The 21,131-nt window shown below is 35.1% G+C and overlaps 1 protein-coding gene across 1 annotated transcript; it reads right to left on the bottom strand.

The window, feature by feature from the left end:
- Nucleotides 1-3,925: 3,925 nt before the first annotated feature.
- Nucleotides 3,926-20,157, bottom strand: LOC104907120 ((-)-drimenol synthase). Its single transcript, XM_057393935.1, has 6 exons — nt 19,579-20,157; nt 18,969-19,239; nt 17,270-17,642; nt 15,825-16,037; nt 4,207-4,278; nt 3,926-3,980 (listed from the first exon to the last, which is right to left on the bottom strand). Exons 1-6 carry the CDS (start codon nt 19,684-19,686, stop codon nt 3,926-3,928), a joined length of 1,092 nt encoding a protein of 363 aa, XP_057249918.1. The 5' UTR covers nt 19,687-20,157.
- Between the last annotated feature and the right edge of the window lie 974 nt (nt 20,158-21,131).

Below are 21,131 nucleotides of genomic sequence, written 5' to 3'. Positions count from 1 at the left end.
TAATACTAAAACTAATTTTCATCATCCTTTTAAAGATTGGTTAAAGAATAACTTGATGAACAAAGAAGTTATAAAGAAACCTCCTACTGCTCATAATGTCCTATTTTTCTTTGCTCTATGGTCTATTTTGTTAAGAAGAAATGCATGTTTGGATTTTTAAGAAGAATAACATACCGTTAAATGTATGTCCTAATTAAAAACTTTTCCTGGGCAGCCATCGAATCAACCTAAGGTAGGAAAAGCACCTAACTTTTCTCCGTCCTCTTGGTCACCCCCTCTCTTTAATTACCTAAAAATAAACATTGATGGCTCCTTTCTTCATGAATCCAAAGAAACTTAACTTGCCGTTGTTTGCCGAGATCATTTGGGTACTTTGTTGGAAGGTTGTCAGGCTGCGGGTTTCTCTCAAGATGCTAGCGAGGCAGAAGCTTGGGGCCTCCTTATGGGCCGGGGCTCCAATGGATAAAACAAAATGGGTGGACCAAATACTATTATTACAACGTAATCTATGTTCCTCTTTCTACCAAAAGAATATCATTAATAGAGGATGGAGAGGAGAGAATAAAACCTGACAGTTTTGTCAATAATAAGGCTATCGGTATTTTGAGTACAAAGTCAAAGTTCTTGGAGAATTTGAGAAATTTCCAAAATATGAGGACAATTTGAGAATTACGTCACAACTCAAGAGGAATATGAGGAAATTTCCCTTTAGTTTTTGATCGCTTGCATCTACTTTAAATAATTTTTGCTTTATTTTTACTTAAGCTAGGAACCATCTTTGTAAGTTTTTATTTAATTGCAAATGCCATTAATGACCCTGAATCATCTTGAGTATTTATTTATGATGATCCAAGGGTATACACATACACACACATAAAATAAATTATTTTCCATTAGAACGTTGGTTATATGATAACATGAGAATAATGGAATATGAAAAATAGAGGATGTACGTTTTAAAACTTTCTTACAATCAATTTTAATAAAGCTTATAGGTTGATATGTTTACATCAATTTTTTAATATTTTTTTCCTACTATTTATATAATTTGAACTTTTAACAATCTATTTTTAAACTATTTTAAAGATTATTTCTTAAATAGATTTTGCAACCCGTACGAGTTACGGTTATATTTACTAGAATTTTTTGCACGCGATGCGTGCTTGAATTTTTTTTCGAAACAGAAACTCGATTTTTTTAGGCATAAGAGTCAAAATTTGAACATTAGACATACGTAGTATAATTGTTTTAGTTGCAAAATTTAATTGGTTTAGTTTCTGTAACTTAAGTCTCTCACCATTCTTTTTTTTTTATACTTTTCAAAGTTAAATTCTATGAACAAAATAGAAATTTTATTGAATTTATTTATGATTTCTAATATTATAATCTTTTTAGTTGATTTTTGAATCAAGTAAAATACTTCATAAATTGTAAAGAAAGTGGACACTTTGATTTCAAGTCAATTTTATGTACTTTTGTTTGAAGCCCCCTTTGATTTGTAAATGAATTTGTAATTTAGAATGGGAAGGGGGTATCATAGACTCTTCATTCGGGAACACCATAGCTCCCCCCCTTCCCTAATATAATAGAGATATGTTGTATTTTAATTCTTGAATGATATTTTACATAAACCTTTTTACCTTGATAACTAATCGCTATCATATAATAGAAAGAATATCCTATATAGTAAAAGTTTTATTATATATAGGAAACACTATAAAAAAAGCAAATAATTTTTTCTTTGTCTAACTTCTAAATTTTGATTTCACTTCAAATACATCTCTATTTTTTTTATCATGCCCCGCCATTAATTGTGAATGGTTCTTGGGAATAGTGATTTGTAAGTAAATTTTTGTAAATGTTTTTTATGTATTGACGTTCTAGGTTATTAGTTTTAGTTTGTATGTTAATTTTAAGTTTTAAAAGAGTTTCTGATTATTTAGTGATTTGCGTGATTTTTATAACGTGTTTTTAATTGTATGAGTGATTTGTAAAGATTCTTCTTTTAAGTGATTTGTGAATTGTGAGTGAGTGTTGTAAATTAATTTTTGGTAATTTTATTTGAGTGTCAATTTTGATGCTGACATTCCTTTTGTAATTTAGAAAGGGAAGGAGGGCAAAATAGACATTTCAAAAGAGGACACCATTGCTCCCCCTTCCCTTATATAATAGAGATCTGTGCTTGAATGATAATCATCTAATTAGCTTTGTGATAATAAATACTACCTCTATTTTCTTTTGTTGTTTCTATTTGGAATCGAGGAATAAACCAATGCAACTAAAAAAATGGGCAAGATTTTAAAAAAATAAAATTAACTAAAAATAAATATTCTTCCCCTTTTGATCTATTTTATGTTAGACAATTAATGATAAAAAAAGTTTGAAGGGTAAAAGAGTAAAGTAACTACAAACTAGTGTGAACCAAAATATGGTAATTTAAATGACAAACCCACTAATCCAAAGATGATAGGTGAGTCTCTCTCACTACTAGAAAAAGTCTTTTTAATGACAAACAAATTCGTCGTTATAGGACCTAAAAGTCGTCGTTAAACCTTTTAACGACGAAAAAAAGTTGGTCGTTTGTTCGTTGCAATAGCTTCCGTCGTTAATAGTTTTAACGACAATGTTTGTCGTTAGTTTTTTTAGTCATTAACAATGATATGTCACACGTCGTTAAGCAATAACGACAAATATTCTTTCGTCGTTATTCATTTACAACAACAACCTATTGTCGTTTTGGTATTGAATGGCAACATATTTATAAGTAATAACGACCACATAATAGTGAAATATTGTGCATAAAATATACCAATATAATTCCAACAAGTACTTCATATGGATATAACTATATAAGTGATAAGGACACGTTTTCACGTGTTACTTTAATTTGTTCAATGAACATGTATATAAGATTAAAAAATAAAAAATAAAAATAGAAATAAATCGTTAACATAATATCAATTGATTTGAGTACAAGCCACTAGAACATAAATGAGTTTGAAGATCTTTCAAAAGTCTCTCATCCTATAAAGCTTTAATACTACATAATCATCCCTAAGTTGTCGATGATGCTGGTTGTTTTTCTTCTTCATATCCTAGAAGACAATACAAGTTAACAATAAGATTAGTTATGTACTAAAAACTACAAACAAAAGATAAATTTAGTATATTGACAATTAAGAGCAACATAAATGAATTAAAGATCATTTGTAATGCAGCAACAATAAAAGAACCATGAACAAAATAAATAACTAATTTATAGAAATTCAAATGTAATATTTGGCAGAGTTTCCTTTGTAAATTGGATAACATAAATTAACCAATAACAGATAAATTAAAAACCTGTTTCAAAACCACAAATACAATCCCAAATGCCAAACATATACTCAAAATGGTAGCAAATTCATATCAAAAGTTAACCAACACTTCCCGTTGAACAATTTTTAATTAGTAGAGAGACAAATAAACCCATCATTCACGAATTCACGATCATGTCTCTTAGGTGCAGATACCTACTCGACTCAAGTATATATAATACAGTATATATTCGCAAAGACTGACTTTGGATTCCCAACAGTTATGGGCTAACTTTTGAGACGCCTAAACATTCAAAGGATTTCAAATACCAAGCATGATATATATATAGGCTCAAATAGTGAATAAAAGAATAAATTTTAAGCTTGATGCATATAAACAAGTTGATGATTTAGTCAATCTCTTTAACTTAATCATTTGATATATAACAGGAATTTCCTAGCAGCCTATTCAACTGCTACACAGACTACCAAACAACTATGTTTTGGTTGCTGTATAGGCTGCCAGGCAGCTCTGTTTTACTTGCTGCACAACTGCCATCAGCTTTGTTCTGCATGTTGCATAGCTGCAGCAGCAGCTCTATATTACTTCTTGCACAAATGTCATTCTGCTAGCTGCCAGTGGCTCTGCTCTTCTCGCTGTACAAGTGCCCAGCAGCCTGTTGGCTAAAAAAGGTGTAAAATAGTTGCAGAGTGTGTGCAAATATGTGTAAACACACTTTCATAACTATGAATCTATACATAACTATGTTACTAGTCACTTCTCAATGCAAGTTTTGTTGTGATTCATGAATGACCACTTATCTATCTGACTCTTAATAAACTAATTAGGTGCACAACAAGAAATTTTAGACTTCTAAAATATATAAGCCTAAACAATATGCAAAATTACTTGCAAAATGGTTTCTCTAATCGATGGCACAATCCATTGTTCCCAAAGTGCTCTAGCAAAGGAAATGAAAGCCTGAAATGTTTGTTAACCATAGGTATGTCAACTTACACAAAAGAAATTTAGTTTATAACCTTTATACCAGTGTCAACATGAAAAACCATAGCAGGTGCAAATCAATTGTATTATAACGAGATTTTTATAAAAGACCTCCACTTTTGCTTACCCACTGCATATTCATTTGAGTTATTTCATACAATCAAAATATAAAGTCCCAAAAGTACCACGTTTTCTGCTTCCTAGATTTTTTTAGCATAATAGATCAAGATTACAAATTAATCAAAATTCAAACGTGTGAACTTACACAAAAGAAATTTAGTTTATAACCTTTGATACCAGTGTCAACATGAAACAACCATAGCAGGCTGCAAATCAATTGTATTTATAACGAGATTTTTATAAAAGACCTCCACTTTTGCTTACCCACTGCATATTCATTTGAGTTATTTCATAGAATCAAAATATAAAGTCCCAAAAGTACCACGTTTTTGCTTCCTAGATTTTTATTAGCATAATAGATCAAGATTACAAACTTAATCAAAATTCAAACGTGTGTTAGAATCTAATGAATTGAATAACCTCAAATATCGACAAATAAACTTAAAATATGTATTAGAAAGATGTGTCGTTTCGTCATAATAACAATAATTATTATTATCATCTTGATTCTTAGACTCCCTAATCAATTCTCTCACTCTTTCAATGATATCTAAATTATTATTAATTATGCTTTATGTAATAATCATTATATTGATAAAATTACAGATGAATGTATGTAAATTCGTTTCGCAGTTGTCATTCTACACTTCATACTATCATAAATTACTTGACTATAACTTAACTTCTTTTAAAATTCTTTATCAGATTGAAGTATGATGATTTAAAGGAACTAATATTAGAACCTCATATAATTTAATGATATGAACCCCTGCATAACAAACAACTATTAGATGGTAAACCCCTGCGATAGTAATTCTTTCTATTTCTCAAACACAATATTCAATATTAAAAGTTTAGATTTCAAATTTAAGAAAAACTTCCAATAATTGAAATGACTTCTAATTTCCCAAACACTACCTAATAGAAAACAATAATTAATGTTCACCAAACAATTGATATTGAATTAATTTTTAGAATTTTATTTTCGAATTTTTGCTTCAAGGAATTAAAATGAATACAAAGAAACACTACCCGAAAATTGCAATTTAGCCAAACCCACATCCAAGCACAATATTCAATCTAATTGAATCCAATAAAAGATTAAAATTAGCATATAAACAAATGAAATCGATGCAATCAATTTAGATACAGTAAGCAACATTAGAATTAGAAAATTTGAACATGTATGGTGATACTAACTTCTTAGGATTGAAAATTTCACTCAATAACTGGAATATACAAAAAATTGAGTCGAATTTGAAATTCCCAAATTCAAAAGTACTTACCACACAACTTGGTTGAAATTAGGTCGAAGCAGCGAAATTCAGTCGGCACAGCGAATTCAATTCAGTCGGCACAGCGAATTCAATTCAGTCGTCGATCGAATTCAGTCGTTGAAGCAGCGGCTTGCAAGTTGACAGAGAAGCAGTTTCAAAACTTAATTTCATGTTGAAAGCGATTTTTTTTTCTAAACAATGTATGTTGAAAGAGGAGAAATGGAGCGAATAGGTTTCATTTTCAATTTTAAAGAAAAATTTTGCTCCTCGATCTGGCGCTCTAAGTGCTTAATTACGGTTTTTTTCTAAAAAAAATGAAGTTAGTATCAGGTATTAACGATGAACTTGATATAATTTATTTTTCTTGTCAGGTATTAACGACAGTTTAGCAACTCATAATATGTACTAGACCTTATAACAACAACGATCGCCAAAAGTTTGTTGATGACATACATATCAAAAAATTTCACTTGGTCGTTATTATGTAGTCGTTAATAATGCAGATTCTAGTAGTGTATATTGCAGAATAAGCTTCCTAAGAAACTAGGAGATCCGGGTAGCTACTCTATTCCTGTGAAGCTTGGAGATATTGAAATAAAAAAGGCACTTTGTGATCTTGGGGCAAGTGTTAGTCTAATGCCTTTGTCTATTTGCAAGAAGCTCCAAATGGGTGAACCAAAACCTACACGCATCTCTTTACAATTAGCTGATAGAACTGTAAAGTATCCACTTGGTATCCTTGAAGATGTTCCTCTCCGTGTTGGGAAGTTTTTCATTCCATGTGACTTTGTAGTAATGGAGATGGAGGAGGACGCGCAGGTTCCTATCATTCTTGGGAGACCTTTCCTGGCCACTGCTGGAGCCATCATTGACATGAAGAATGGAAAGATTACCTTTGAAGTGGGTGATGAGAAGATGGAGTACAATCTCACAAACTCCATGGGGGCTCCTTCGTTTGGGGAGACTATCTATAGGGTGGATGCTCTAGATGAGGCGATTGAGGTAAAAGCTTCTAGTCTACAACTTGATGATTCACTGCAAACTGTTTCATGGGAGTTGCCGATGAAGAGGACTGGGAAACTAAGGCGTACAAGAGGCTCTTAGAGGAATCACATTCATTACCTAATGATGAGTCTATCAAAGAGGTGTTGACACACGAAGAATCTAAGGAGAGTACTACGCCTCCTGAGGTAGAATTAAAACCCCTTCCCCCTTCTTTAAAATATGCATACTTGGGTCCCAATGAGACTTATCCAGTTATTGTCAATGCTATGCTCGAGGACATGCAAATTGAGCAACTGCTCACCATTTTGAGAAAATATAAAAATGTTATAGGGTACAGCATTGATGATATCAAGGGGATTAACCCTTCATTTTGTATGCATAAGATCATTCTTGAGGACGATCATGCTTCATCTATTGAATCTCAAAGACGACTTAATCCAAACATGATGGAGGTAGTTCGAAAAGAGGTCCTAAAATTGCTTGATGCTGGTATAATCTACCCTATATCTGATAGTAAGTGGGTTAGCCCAGTACAAGTTGTTCCAAAGAAAGGAGGTATGACCGTTGTTAAGAATGATAAGGGAGAAGAGATTTCTACTAGAACTGTGACAGGGTGGCGCATGTGTATAGACTATAGAAAATTGAATAAGGCCACTCGAAAAGATCACTTTCCTCTCCCTTTCATTGACCTGATGTTGGACAGGTTAGCGAAACATTCATTTTTCTGTTACTTGGATGGATATTCAGGTTACTTCCAAATTCCAATCCATCCAAGCGATCAAGAAAAGACCACTTTCACTTGTCCCTATGGCACCTTTGCATATCGAAGGATGCCATTTGGATTATGTAACGCTCCTGCCACCTTTCAAAGGTGTATGATGGCAATTTTCTCAGGTCTGATTGAGAATAGTATGGAGGTTTTTATGGATGATTTCTCTGTCTACGGAACATCTTTTGATGTTTGTCTTGAAAACTTGACAAAGGTGCTTCGTAGATGCCAAGAAGTCAATCTTATTCTCAACTGGGAAAAGTGCCATTTTATGGTCAACAAGGAGTTGTTTTGGGTCATGTTGTGTCTCATAGGGGCGTTGAAGTCGACAGAGCTAAGATAGATGTCATTGAGCGATTGCCACCCCCTACTTCTGTGAAAGCGGTGAGGAGTTTTCTTGGTCATGCGGGGTTTTATCGCCGCTTCATCAAGGATTTCTCTAAAATCGCTCGACCTCTCACTGAGCTCCTAGGCAAAGATGTTCCCTTTGTTTTCACTGATGCTTGTCTTGAAGCTTTCAACAGGTTAAAACAATCTCTCATATCCGCACCTATCATACAACCACCAGACTGGAATCTACCATTTGAGATTATGTGCGACGCCAGTGATTATGCTATTGGTGCGGTATTGGGCCAACGAAAAGATGGCAAACTCCATGCCATCTACTACACAAGCAAGACTCGGACTCGACCCAGACGAACTATGCTACTACTGAGAAGGAGTTATTGGCCGTGGTATATTCTATGGAGAAGTTTCGATCCTATCTGGTTGGGTCGAAGGTGATAGTTCATACGGATCACGCAGCATTGAAATATTTGATGAGTAAAAAGGATGCCAAGCCTCGTTTGATTCTCTGGATTCTCTTGCTGCAAGAATTTGACTTGGAGATAAAGGACAAGAAGGGAGCAGAAAACGTTGTTGCGGATCACCTTTCTCGACTTGTCCTTGATGATGAAGATGATAAAGGCCTCCCCATTGATGATTCGTTTCCAGACGACCACTTGTTTGCTCTTTCTACCAAGGAGTTCCCTTGGTATGCTGATATAGCCAACTATTTGGCTAGTAGTACTGTCCCTCATGGTTATTCCTCACAACAGAAGAAGAAATTCTTTCACGAGGCGAAAAAGTATTTTTGGGATGACCCTTTTCTCTACAAGGGATGCGCGGATGGTGTCATTAGAAGGTGCATTCCAGAAGCTGAGGTAGGCCTTATAATTTCTCATTGTCACGATTCTCCATGTGGAGGACATGCTAAAACTGCTAAGACTGCTGCAAAGATTCTTTAGTGTGGGTTCTATTGGCCAACTCTATTCAAGGATGTTCATACATATGTCCAGTCTTGTGACCGTTGTCAAAGGACTGGGAATATCTCTAGGAGGAACGAAATGCCTCTAAACAACATTCTTGAGGTCGAATTGTTTGATGTATGGGGCGTCGATTTCATGGGTCCTTTCCCTTCATCTTATGGGAATCAGTATATTCTAGTTGCTGTTGACTATGTCTCCAAGTGGGTTGAGGCTATTGCTACTCCTACTAATGATGCTCGAGTGGTTCAAAAGTTCTTTAAGAAGACTATTTTCCCTAGATTTGGAGTACCACGAGTATTGATAAGCTATGGAGGTAAACATTTTGTCGAAAAGAAGTTTGAAGCTATGTTGAAGAAATATGGAGTACATCATCGAGTGGGACTCTCATATCACCCACAAACTAGTGGCCAAGTGGAGATTTCAAATCGCGAAATCAAAACTATCTTAGAGAAGACAGTTGCGAGATCCAGGAAGGATTGGTCTATAAAACTCGATGATGCACTTTGGGCATACAGAACTGCATTCAAAACACCCATCGGCACAACTCCGTATAGGCTCGTATATGGAAAAGCATGTCATCTCCCCGTTGAATTAGAGCATCGCGCATTTTGGGCGATTAAGAATCTCAATTTTGATTTGCGAGCAGCAGGCGAGCAGAGATTATTACAGCTAAATGAGTTAGAAGAGCTGCGCCTCGAAGCCTATGAAAGCTCACGATTGTACAAAGAACGCACGAAAAGGTGGCATGACAAGAATATAATGCGGCGAGAATTTCATGCAGGAGAGTTGGTTTTACTGTTCAATTCTCGATTGAAGCTATTTCCTGGCAAACTTCGCTCAAGATGGTCTGGTCCTTTTAAAATCCTTCACGTTTTCCCGTATGGCTCGGTTGAGATTTGGAGTGAAGCAACTGGCTCATTTAAGATTAATGGACAACGTCTTAAGCACTATCGAGAAGGTGAACCTATTGAAGGGAAGGCAGTTTACACACTTTCCGACCCTCATTCAGAGTGATGTGAAAAGGTGGTCAAGCTAGATGACCTTAACCTAGCGCTTCTTGGGAGGCAACCCAAGTTTTCTACTTCACCTCTTTTATTACTATTTTTCTATTTTTTTCTTTTCAAAAAAAAAAAAAAACAAAACAAAAAAAAAAAAAAGAAAAAAAAAGAAAAGGAAAACAATAGTTCCATTTCACTAGCTATTCTACTCCTTAGTTCGTAGCTTTAGTTTTGTAGGCCTTTAGTTAGGTGAAATAGATTAGTGGCTACATGGTCATTTTGTGATTTCTAGTGAGTCAAGTATATTGACTCCTCCACCTATTTGTCTACTAATGCATTCACATGTAACGTATTGCAGGTGGAATCATGAAAATAGCAGCTTAAATCACCAACATCTTTGGAATCACAGTGAGTTCCACAAGTATCACGGAGATTTCAGCCGCCTACCACAAGTAACCTGCGGTCTTGTGTACATCAAAAACAAAAACAAAATAAGAAGCCACAGACTAGTCCGCAGCCACCACGCGACGACCCGCAATCTGCCACGGCCAACCTGTGGCCCCACACCTGAGAATGCGAAAAATAAAATAGAAAGAGTGTGAAAGAGGCGTCACCCAGGCAGAGTAGTCTGCAACATCGCTGCGGTATACAACAGCCACCACAGCCACCTTGCGGTTCGATTTTAAAAAGCAAAAAAAAAAAAAAAAAAAAAAAAATCGAAAAAAAGAGATAAAACAAAGGATTCAAGAAGCAGGTTTCCACACACCTCTCACGCCGCTTCAACCTAACCCTTTGTGATCCTCATTGTTGTTGGATCGATTGTCAAAAACCCACCAGAAATTTCAAGCGTCATCCAAGAAGAAACTGCGAACGGTAATCTTGAACCCTCTTTTTCATTGGCGACGTATTTCATCGACCCTAATTCCCGAATCGGTTGTTCGCTGGTGGAAATTTGCTGCGTTTCGCGATATTACTGCACATCCCCAGTCGCAGGCTTGAAATTTTGACTGCTTAATATCCTATTGGAATTAGTTGATGCTCCTCACCGATTATTGCTCTTGATTTCGCTAAACAAGTAGTTTATTGGACTGAAATTGCAACGATTTCGAATGGCTCGCTCTACCACAACTCGAACGAAGCGAACCTCTGGAATTTCGCGGCCTGCACCTCTTTCTAAGACTTCTACTTCCACGAAGAAATCTGCCAGTACTAAAGGAAAGAAGCTATCGTCCAAGACTAAAGAGAAGGTGGTAATTGATTACTATGATATTAAATTTCGTGATGACGAGCACAGAGTGAAATATGAGAGCTTGTTTGAACGAGGAGTAACTGCTACTCGTTTTTGTGATATAGATGCCTTAAAAACTCTAATTATTGACGATGACGTTCGCTGGTTATTCTCTAATGTTGGATGGGGTAATTTTCTCATGCACAAATATCCGACATATAAAAGAGTCACATTAGAGTTTATGAGTCCTTGAAGGCAGTTACTTACTCGAAACCAGGTTGTGGTGAAGGTTCCATCACCTTTCGATTATACAATGAAGAGCATAAGTGGACTTTGACAAGGTTCAATGAGGTATATGGATTACGTCCTGGTGGTCCAAGACTAACACCTCAACATTGGTCTGCCGATCCTGTTTGGCAATTATTAACCGGTGAGACGACTTATGATTCAAAGATGAGTCCAGCGAATCACATCCGTCATCCAGCACTTCGATATGTCCAACGATTATTGGCTAATACTGTGTTTGGTCGTCAAGAAGGGAGCAAGGCTCGAAAGGATGAATTGTTCATGATACACCAAATGCTTCATGCTCTACCCATTGACACAGGTGCCTTTTTCATCAAGCAGATGAAAGAATTGGCGACTACTACTACCAAAAAAGGGGCAATTGTCCTTGGTGGTCTCATAACTCCCATTGCTCTTCACTTAGGTCACAAGGAGTGCCTTTTGAAGGAAGAATCTATTGTGGGCAGTGACTGCATAGACATTCCTGCATGCTCATTAATGGGTTGGATTCGTAAGAGAGAAGGAACTACACTTTGGTGTATTCAAAATGACGAAGATGAACTACCCTGTAGAGAGGCATTGTCTTTGCGTGATAAGGCAAACTGGTCATTCGGTGGTGCTCATCCTCGAACTCGAATTCCAATTCTTCCTGACCCGGTGGTCGTGCCTACTGTTTTAAATGGTGCTGGCCTATCTTCTACGCTAACAGAGAAGGCTCTTGTGGAACTCCAAACTTCAATTGATGGGATTAGAAATGAACAAAAGGCGATCCAGGAGAGATTGACTTCGATATCCACATTCCTTGGCACTATTAGCACTTGGATCCAATTAGGAGGATTTTCACCTCCTCCTTGTTCCTTCTCATGATGACTTTCTGTGTGTATTCTTTCCCCTTGATATTCATGTCATATTTGATGCACTGTGGACATTGCGAGATTTTAGCGTGGGGGAGGCATATTCTATCTTTTATCGCTTTCTAGTGTAGGTTTTCTTGCTTTTATAGGATGTTACACGGTTTGTACCACTTACTAGGAGTGGGAGTTTACGTGTAACGAAAAATATTGTACTGCTTTCTTAGCTGCATCAATATTAGGTTTCATCTCATCTTAGTTGCATCTATGAACTATTGCTAGCACCATTCGAGAACCTTGTTGATATCCTTACTATACTCTTACGCGTAATTCATCTCGTTCATGATTCTTCATAGCATGATTGTATCGGATTGATTGCTTGTGGTAAGATTGGTTGATCTCTCTCTGGCTTGATTTAACCTTATGTTTAGACACCTTAACCCACGTGAGCTTTTGTGCCTATAAACTGATATATCTATGTCAGTTATGTTCTTTCATGTGTGATTAGTTCCTCATTTGTTGCATGGATTTTGACTTTGACTTGGCACTCTTTGATACTTGACTCTATAAGCATTTGGATATGATTGAGGCGTTCTTTTCAGTGTTCTGAACTTCCAGAGATATTCCTTTTCACATATATTGTCCTTTCTCTAGCCCCGCTGAGCCTTCCTGACCTTATTATGACTAATACCTACATTACAAGCCTTAAGCCTTTTATGATTTCTCTACCTAAGCCTTGCTAAGTGGAGTAGCATCAAAGTTTATGTTTTGAGGTTGAGTTTGTGGTTTTGTGGTAATTATTGGAAGGAAATATGTTGAAAGAAAATTGCTTGAAATATTGTGCAAGTGCAAAATGAAAAGAATGATGAAGAAGTTGTGAAAAATGATTCTAGAAAAAAAATTGAAAAAAAGATGAAAGGATCGAATAAAAGGTCAATGAAATTGGTTGGAGTTGATAAAGATGGGTACTATGTTAATTTAATGGAATGTGATGTTGAACTTCTAGTAGAAGTTTTTGTGACGTTTGCATCTAATGACCATAGACGTTTAAATGTTGTTTTCTCCATTAGTTGGCTTTTAACACCACATTTCCAAATATATCTCCTACCCATAACCTCAGCCCCGTTACAACCCTTGAAAGTCCTCATGATCATTTTGCATTATAATTTCGAGTGGAAAGTGAGTCGATAGTCAAAGTTAAAGAGTAAATGCTTCATTTGAGTCGACATGGTTTAGGTTGAGTGACATTGATTATGCCATAAACACATGAGAGTACGAGTGCACATGACTAAAGCGAGGTCTCTCAGGTTTGGTTAAGTCTAGCTTGGGGGAGATGGTATGTGGTATGCTAGGAGAGTTGATTGCATTACATGACGTGCTATGCGGCTTTGCTTGAGAACGTTTCGATGCTTGGTTCGTGTAGTAATTGTATCTCTTGTGTTTTCGGTTGTGTGCTTGGCCCTATCATAGTCTCATATTGTAGGTTGTCTTGCTTTTCCAATGTCTATGTCTAATTGCTTGAGGACAAGCAATGGTTTAGCTTGGGAGAGTTTGATGTGTCATATTTTTATATAGGTTTTAGTTGCATTTAGGTTGCATTCTAGGAACATTTAGGTGTATTTTAGTTCATAATTGCACACTTTTACTTAATTTGCGAAATATTACTCCTCTTGTGTTTTTGGTATTCCTTGATGAATTTCAGATATCAAGAACATAATTGGAGCATTATTGGACAAGCTTGAGTACTTAGGATCAAATGGAGGCAAGCTACATTGATAAGATCACTTTGGATGTATTTGAGTGCAAATTGGAGCTCAATTGGAGTTGGAATTCATTGAGATAATTGCGAAAATCGAGTCATGCTCACTCTTTTATCCATAACTTCCGACTTGATGCTGATATTTGTCTGATTCCAAAGGCATTGGAAAGTAGGCTTGAAGAGCTTTCCAACGATAGGCTATACGGCCCAAGGCGAGTTATATTCTAAGAGATATGGGCCTTGCAAGTTGGCCCAGTTTTGCTGAAAGTTCCTAGGCGCGCGGGCTGCATGATTTCCTTAATGATTTAATTGGATCTTCCTTATCTTGTAATGAAGGACAAGGCCACGAGTATGAGGGAGAAAAAGATAGATTTTTGGTTTTTAGGGATTCTTTTTAGGGAGATAACGGGAGTTTTTGTTTTTGTTTTTTTTCCTTCTCCACGTTTATCACACCATTCTCCATTATTTTCCTCAAGCTTTGTTTTCGACATTCAAGTTTGCAATTTCATCAATTAATTCAAGTATTATTTTCTCTTCTCTATTTTATTTATTATTATTGCTAATCATGCTTTCTTTTAATATTTATTTTGTTTATTCAATCATCATGTGTGAGTAGTTTTCTATTCTAGGGTTAGGTTGAACCCTAACATGAATTGATGCTTGTTTAATTCCCAATTCCCAAACTTTGATTGATTTATGATTCATTTATTTTAGGGTTGGTTTTAATTATCAATATATGACTAGAAATAGTATATATTGAATGTGATTATTTTTGCAACGAAAGTTGAGTCTTAATCGAATCTAGAACCCTAATTTAAGATAAAGGAAATCATCACGAAAGTAGTTGAGGGAATTTATTAGGATGTTAGGATGCTATGTCTAAAGTCCTTAATTTGCATGACTCCATGAAAATAGGCATGATTGCATTGTTAGGGAAGCTATTGATTGATCGAAAGAAATCCTTAGTACTATTAGGGCGCATCCATCCTATGAGTTATCTAATAGTTAATTAAGGGAAAAGGGATTGTTTGTGGCATTAATTCGTATTAGTGGGGATACTTAAACCTAGATGTCTTTAGTCTTTGATTCATTCTTGATAATTTCATTTGCTTTAGTCACTTAGATTAGTTCATCATCACTTATTTGGATCACTTGCTTAGTATTAATTAGAGTCAATTTAACTACTTTGAATCAGTTAGTCTCTTGGGATTCGATCCTTACTTGCCCGACTACATTAGTTAGGAGGAATAGTTAGGTTATTTTTGTTAGGTACGCGATAAGCCTTTCAAATTTTTTAATATAAAATTTTTTTTACTATAAAATAATAATTAAGTTGTACACGAGCTTTTCGGGCCAAGCTCTGCTTAGCTCAGCTCGGTTCGTTTAAGTTTCGAGCTGAGTCACAACGAGCCGATATTTAACCGAACTGTTCGTGAACTTGTCAAGCTCATTATTACCCCTAATTGTGAGCAATGTTCAATTTTGGCTCCTAAAAATTTTGGAGCAAGGGGGTCTGTTGGAAGTGCTCCCAAAATTATACGAACATATCTTAGTTAAGAGTAGTTGAGTAGTTCCTAAGTTTTAGCAATATGTTAGTGGGTTGTTTATGAAATAATCTAACATGTTAGTTTACTCTTGTTATGTAGTATAAGAGTGTGTCTCATCCATTGACCTAATCATGTTCCTATATTCCAGATTTGTTGGTTTATTCCTAAGCCTATTTTAAGAACTCATGTAGTTTCATTAATTGAAATATAATGAGCAATCAATAATACTTAATTCTCTCATTTTTATGTGTAATTTTAGATTCTACATATTCATAGTTAATAATGTTTGTGAAATTTAATTATCTATCGAACTCCAATATGACATCATTAAATTCTTTTCAAACGAACATAGCAATATATAGATTACATGCCAAACCTTTGAAACATCTCAGTGACGACTTCAAGTTCTTCAATAGTTCCATATGCATCATATGTATCGTCCATTAGCGATGTTGACTTGAAGATTTTTCGAAATAATTTTCGAGCCTGAGAAAATTGGGGTTCATAGTAGACTCCTACGATCCAAAAATACGCCTCGGTCAACCTGTCTCTACTGAATGACGCATTCATATGTAGTCCTTTCCACCACCTGCCTCAATAAAAATTTTAAAGGTATACTTAGTATAATGTACCTTCTTAACCCTCCTACCGGTGAATCTTATCATGCTATCTTCTAATTGATTATATTTCTCTTTTTAAATACCACCTCAGTTTTCATTTAGTTGCAACATTCATCTTTTTGCACAAACTTTAAGAAATGAGAAAAGAGAGTATAATTGACCCACTTGCCCCTACTACTAGTATTGTAATTATATGGGGAGAGTAGGTGAAGTAAGGGTAATATAGTCAAATTATCTCAAAAACTTTCCTAAAAAGGGAAATGTTGCAACTAATTAAAAAATCTAAAAGTAGAAATTGTTGCAACTAAATAAAAACAGAGGTAGTAGAAGACACACAAAGTTGAGTTTATTCTGTTATACACTCGGGTATACCATATGCATAGTATACCTAAGATTAATAGTTGCTCATTTGCTTATTTGGAACTCTCCTTTTTAGTACATTCTACTCATTTAGATAATTTCAAATGAGCAATGAGCAAAAATATAATCTTGGGTGTACGACCATGCTCACGATACACCCGGATGTATGATAAATTTTGTACACAAAGCATTCGCAAAAATATAATCTTGGGTGTACGACCATGCTCACGATACACCCGGATGTATGATAAATTTTGTACACAAAGCATTCGCAAAAATATAATCTTGGGTGTACGACCATGCTCACGACACACCCGGATGTATGATAAATTTTGTACACAAAGCTTTCGAAAAGTTGGTTTAAACAACTAACTAGTCTTGTATGCACGCGATGCGTGCGAAAACAAACAAAAGGTCAATTGAGTAATAATATATACGAAAAATTGATCATAAAATTCATTGAATATTTTTCTTCTGTTTTTAGAAAATCAATAAATCAAGGATGATGTAAATATTTTTTTAATTGAGGGTGTAATGGTAAAAGATGATGAATCTGTATTTTATTACTAATAAGGATATAAAAGGGTTTACCATTTTTAGTCTCCTCCTTCTCTTCCCTTATATAATAGAGATATCTTTTATAACGTGACAAAATTAAAATCCTAAATTTAGATTAATAAAAAAATTAATATTATAATTTCTTTTATTTATCAATATCTATTGAGGGTAATTAACAGTTAAATTTCGATCTCGAAAATTCCGGACACCTTATGACAATAAAAGGAGGGATTCATCATTCAAATACCTAGCAACTAGATACTTTCAATTTGAAAGTGATTACCTTCTTAGATCTTTGAGCTCCTTCTGGTGTAAGGTTTGAAGCAAATTGAAATCTAGTTTTGCAAACTTGAGTAAAGTCTTGTTGCATGAGGGATCCTTTTCATAAATGGAGATGTAGTGCCTAGCCTCTACTCGCGGCATTCCCTTATGCATAGGCTGGTGAAGGGCATGCGCAACTTGATCCGCAAGTGGAGGGCTTAATTGGTCAACCATACCATTGAGATGAGTAGTACAAAATGCAAGGGCTTCGTCCAGGATCTTGTCATCATGAATTCGAACATGCGAAGCCTCATACAAGCTTAACAATCCAGGAACGTCCTTCGTCAAGGACTCCTCAAAGCTTCCTTTTTCATCCTTGAACTTGTTAAACACATCTGTGCGATCACTATAATAATTAGTTCCCTCGTCTTTGAATTTGAACTATTCACATTACGCTTATTATGATTTGTTTGTTAGACCACAATAGTTAATGCTTTCTATGCTGTTTTGGTTTTGGCCCTATTTGACAAACATAGAGGTTAGATTTTTGAGTTTTACCTTTTTATTTAGTTGATTTGACTGCATATTTGACTTACTTTTCACATGCATATGTTTGGTAAAATTTAGGTGATTGCTATAAGCTGATTACCCTTTATTTGTATAAAATAACATTTACGGACATATTATCTGATAAGTTATTATTATAAATTATGAGCAAAAAAGTAATTCACACATTCTCTCACATAATTCTCTAAAGAAAAAGCTACAAAGAGGAGCTTTTTTTTCATTTTGAGAGTTTTACCCCAAAAATCTCTCTTGAAACTCTATTTACCAAACACCCCCATAGAGTTTTTACTACTAAAAAACTCTAAAAGTTATCCAAAACTCTCTTTATACCTCCAAAACACTAATTTTCAAGACCTCCTTTATCTTTAGAATGTTTGGTGGCCCACGATATACATAAAATATTAATCTTTAATTTTATATATTTAAAAACCATTAATACGTAGTTCATATTTTAAAAGTATATATTGAGAATCACTTTGTGATGTATGAGTAATGAAACACGATGATCAAAATTGAGTATATGAATAATTTTGAATTTAGAATCGAGAAACAAAAAAAAAGTAAAAAGTTGTAATCATATATTTGTGAGAAACAAGATTTTTTGTTAAAATTTTGTTAGAGAGCACCTTAAATAAAAATTTTATCTGAAACCAACTTATGTGAAACTTATAATCAAAATACCCACTTTGTAATGTGATTCTCGCATAAAAGCCAAAATTCCAATTGTTGACTTCTTTTTTGTCTCCGTCTTTGGTCAAACAAAAAAGGATAGTCCAAAGAACAACATAATAACCCATACTAGTTTTGTTTGAGACAGATTTACATGTTGAAGTCAACTTTCAAATAAAAAGTAATTCGGTTTTATGATATTTTATTTTATGACAATCAGGCATAATTTATTTTTGATTTACACTTCCTCAGTTAGAATCATATGTAACATTTGTATTTTCGCGATTTTCGATGCACTACTTTGATCAATAATAATATCTTCAATTATGCTTTAGTTAAAAAAAAAAAGTTTCATATCTTAATATTATATATTTAATAATATTTAATGATCAATATATTATATATATGATGACGTAATTAGAATCTATATGATGATATAATTATAAAAAGTTGTTGATCTTTAAAAAGAAACAAGTAAACCCTACCACAAGGCACAAGGAAACCATGTTGTCTAAGTATACGAAATCGAGTGGAAACATGGTAAAGATCATCCTCGGCACATTGGTCATGGAAGTTGTCATATACTTGCTTCAAAGCTTCTTCAATCTGCTCTTCGAAGTGATATGCTACCCCAAGACGTTCAATTGCATCAATGAAAGTTAATTGCTCAAGTGGATTGCCCTTAGTCTCCAGAAGTCTCTTCTCCACTGCCTCTTTAAGTTGTTTCACTTCTTGCTCCTTTTGAACTTGCACTGCCTAAATTATCAATTTTCAGAGAAGAAAATAGTATTAACTACATATTTTCTTGTCTTTGTTGTAAAGGTGCACCCAAATGAGATCTTTATTTTCGAACTACTAAATTGACGTTAAAAACTTTATTCCGATCCTTTAATTTTGTTATATAATAAAACAAAAGGCTCCAAAAATGTACATTGGTCAAATTCATATCCACAAAAAATTCCTTAATTCATTTTCACCAAGGATACTCCTTAGTTTTTCTTATGATTTTAAGAGTGTTAAGAACAAAATGGAAAAGATGAAGTAATATAAATGACTAAAGAATGAAAGTTGTATGTAAAAAGGTTTGAAATATACCTCGTGATGATGGGGATGGGTGATGTTAAGAAAGTGATCACCCCAATGGCAAGGTTGAAAGTTAGCAACTGGACGAAATTTCAGGTTTTGTGAGGTTTGAGCTGACATTTTATTCCTTCAAGAATTTAGACTAAGTTACCACCTAACAACTTCGAAAATTAATTCCCTCAACTTTAGTGTTACCACTTGGACGAAATCGCCTTAATCACTCCCATAATTTATAGGACTTAGTTCAGGAGTCCATATCAAATTATCAATGATTGATTTATTTGTTGATAGGAGACGGCTCATACGAACAATATATAATTAGGAAAATGTTGAGTGACTTTTGACTATCGACAAGTAGCAAGATAACAATATTTCTCCCCTCAAAAAAAAAAAAAAACAATATTTCAATAGTTAAAAAAAGACGTCCACAAAATTAAAATGGATTTTTCGTCATGGTTCCTTAGTTTAACGAAAATATACTGAGTAATGTTGGGCCGCGAAAATCTCATATTAGCAAAAAGGAATTAAATATCAGTTAGCAAGAATCGTGGGATTGGCATTGACTTTGGATATAACCGCTGGAGGAAAATTAGGAGGAAGTTAGAGATAAACAAGGCACTATCTATCTTCAAGGGAGTTTGGCAGCATCTTTGAAGGATATCCCTTAGCCTATATATATTTGTAATCTGATGTAAACCTGGATCTTCTTCTGAATTCCTCTCTAGAAAAATACGCATACTTTCATTCTCTCTCACATTCTAAGATTATCTACCATTGTCACTAAGAAATATTTCTACATTGTACTCAATATTTGTACTGACGCCGTCGGCATATTAGTGGATTGGTGATCAAGAGTATCACCCGCGGTCTTTCCCATTATTTGGGTTTTCCGCGTCAACAATTCGTTTGTCTTTTTATTGTTTTATTTCCTTTACATATTTCATTTATTCGTTAATATTGATTGCCATAGTGTAAAGATCTCGTTGTTGGTTCCCTTTTTCTTTTGCGTACTTAGTACAAAATTGGCATAAACAATTTGGCGCCCACCGTGGGGCCACAACAAGATCTCTATACATCCTTTGGCAATTACGTTTTTTCGTTTCATCTTATCTACGTAAGTTTTCCGTACTTTTCCATCCTTTCGTGTTTTCAACGGCAGGACAATGGGTCACCACCCAAGAGGTCATTGATGAGCTCAACCGCGTCAAGGTGGAGATGGCGACATTGAAAGAAAGTTATGTCGCGTCCTGTATGGAGAATCAAAGCCTGAAATCTGCTCAAAAGTCCAAAGGCACTAAGCGCCGCAACATAGACGACGCTGTCATCGATCACGACGCCGTCATCGAGCATGACGCCGACATCGAACAACGTCTTCAGCGACTAGAAGACATGATCGCCAGAATCCCCGGCGTCCCTCGTCCTATGGAGAAAGCGACGCCATACAGCTATGCGGACCCACCTTTTGCTGATTTTATTGCCATGGTCGAGGTTCCAAAGCGGTTCTCCATCCCAACCATGAAGATGTATGACGGCACTACAGATCCAAATGACCACGTCGCCCAATA

This window comes from Beta vulgaris, chromosome 4 (assembly GCF_026745355.1).
Source record: "Beta vulgaris subsp. vulgaris cultivar EL10 chromosome 4, EL10.2, whole genome shotgun sequence".
In the NCBI taxonomy this organism is placed as follows: domain Eukaryota; kingdom Viridiplantae; phylum Streptophyta; class Magnoliopsida; order Caryophyllales; family Amaranthaceae; genus Beta; species Beta vulgaris.
This window is presented reverse-complemented; position numbering and strand designations above follow the sequence as displayed.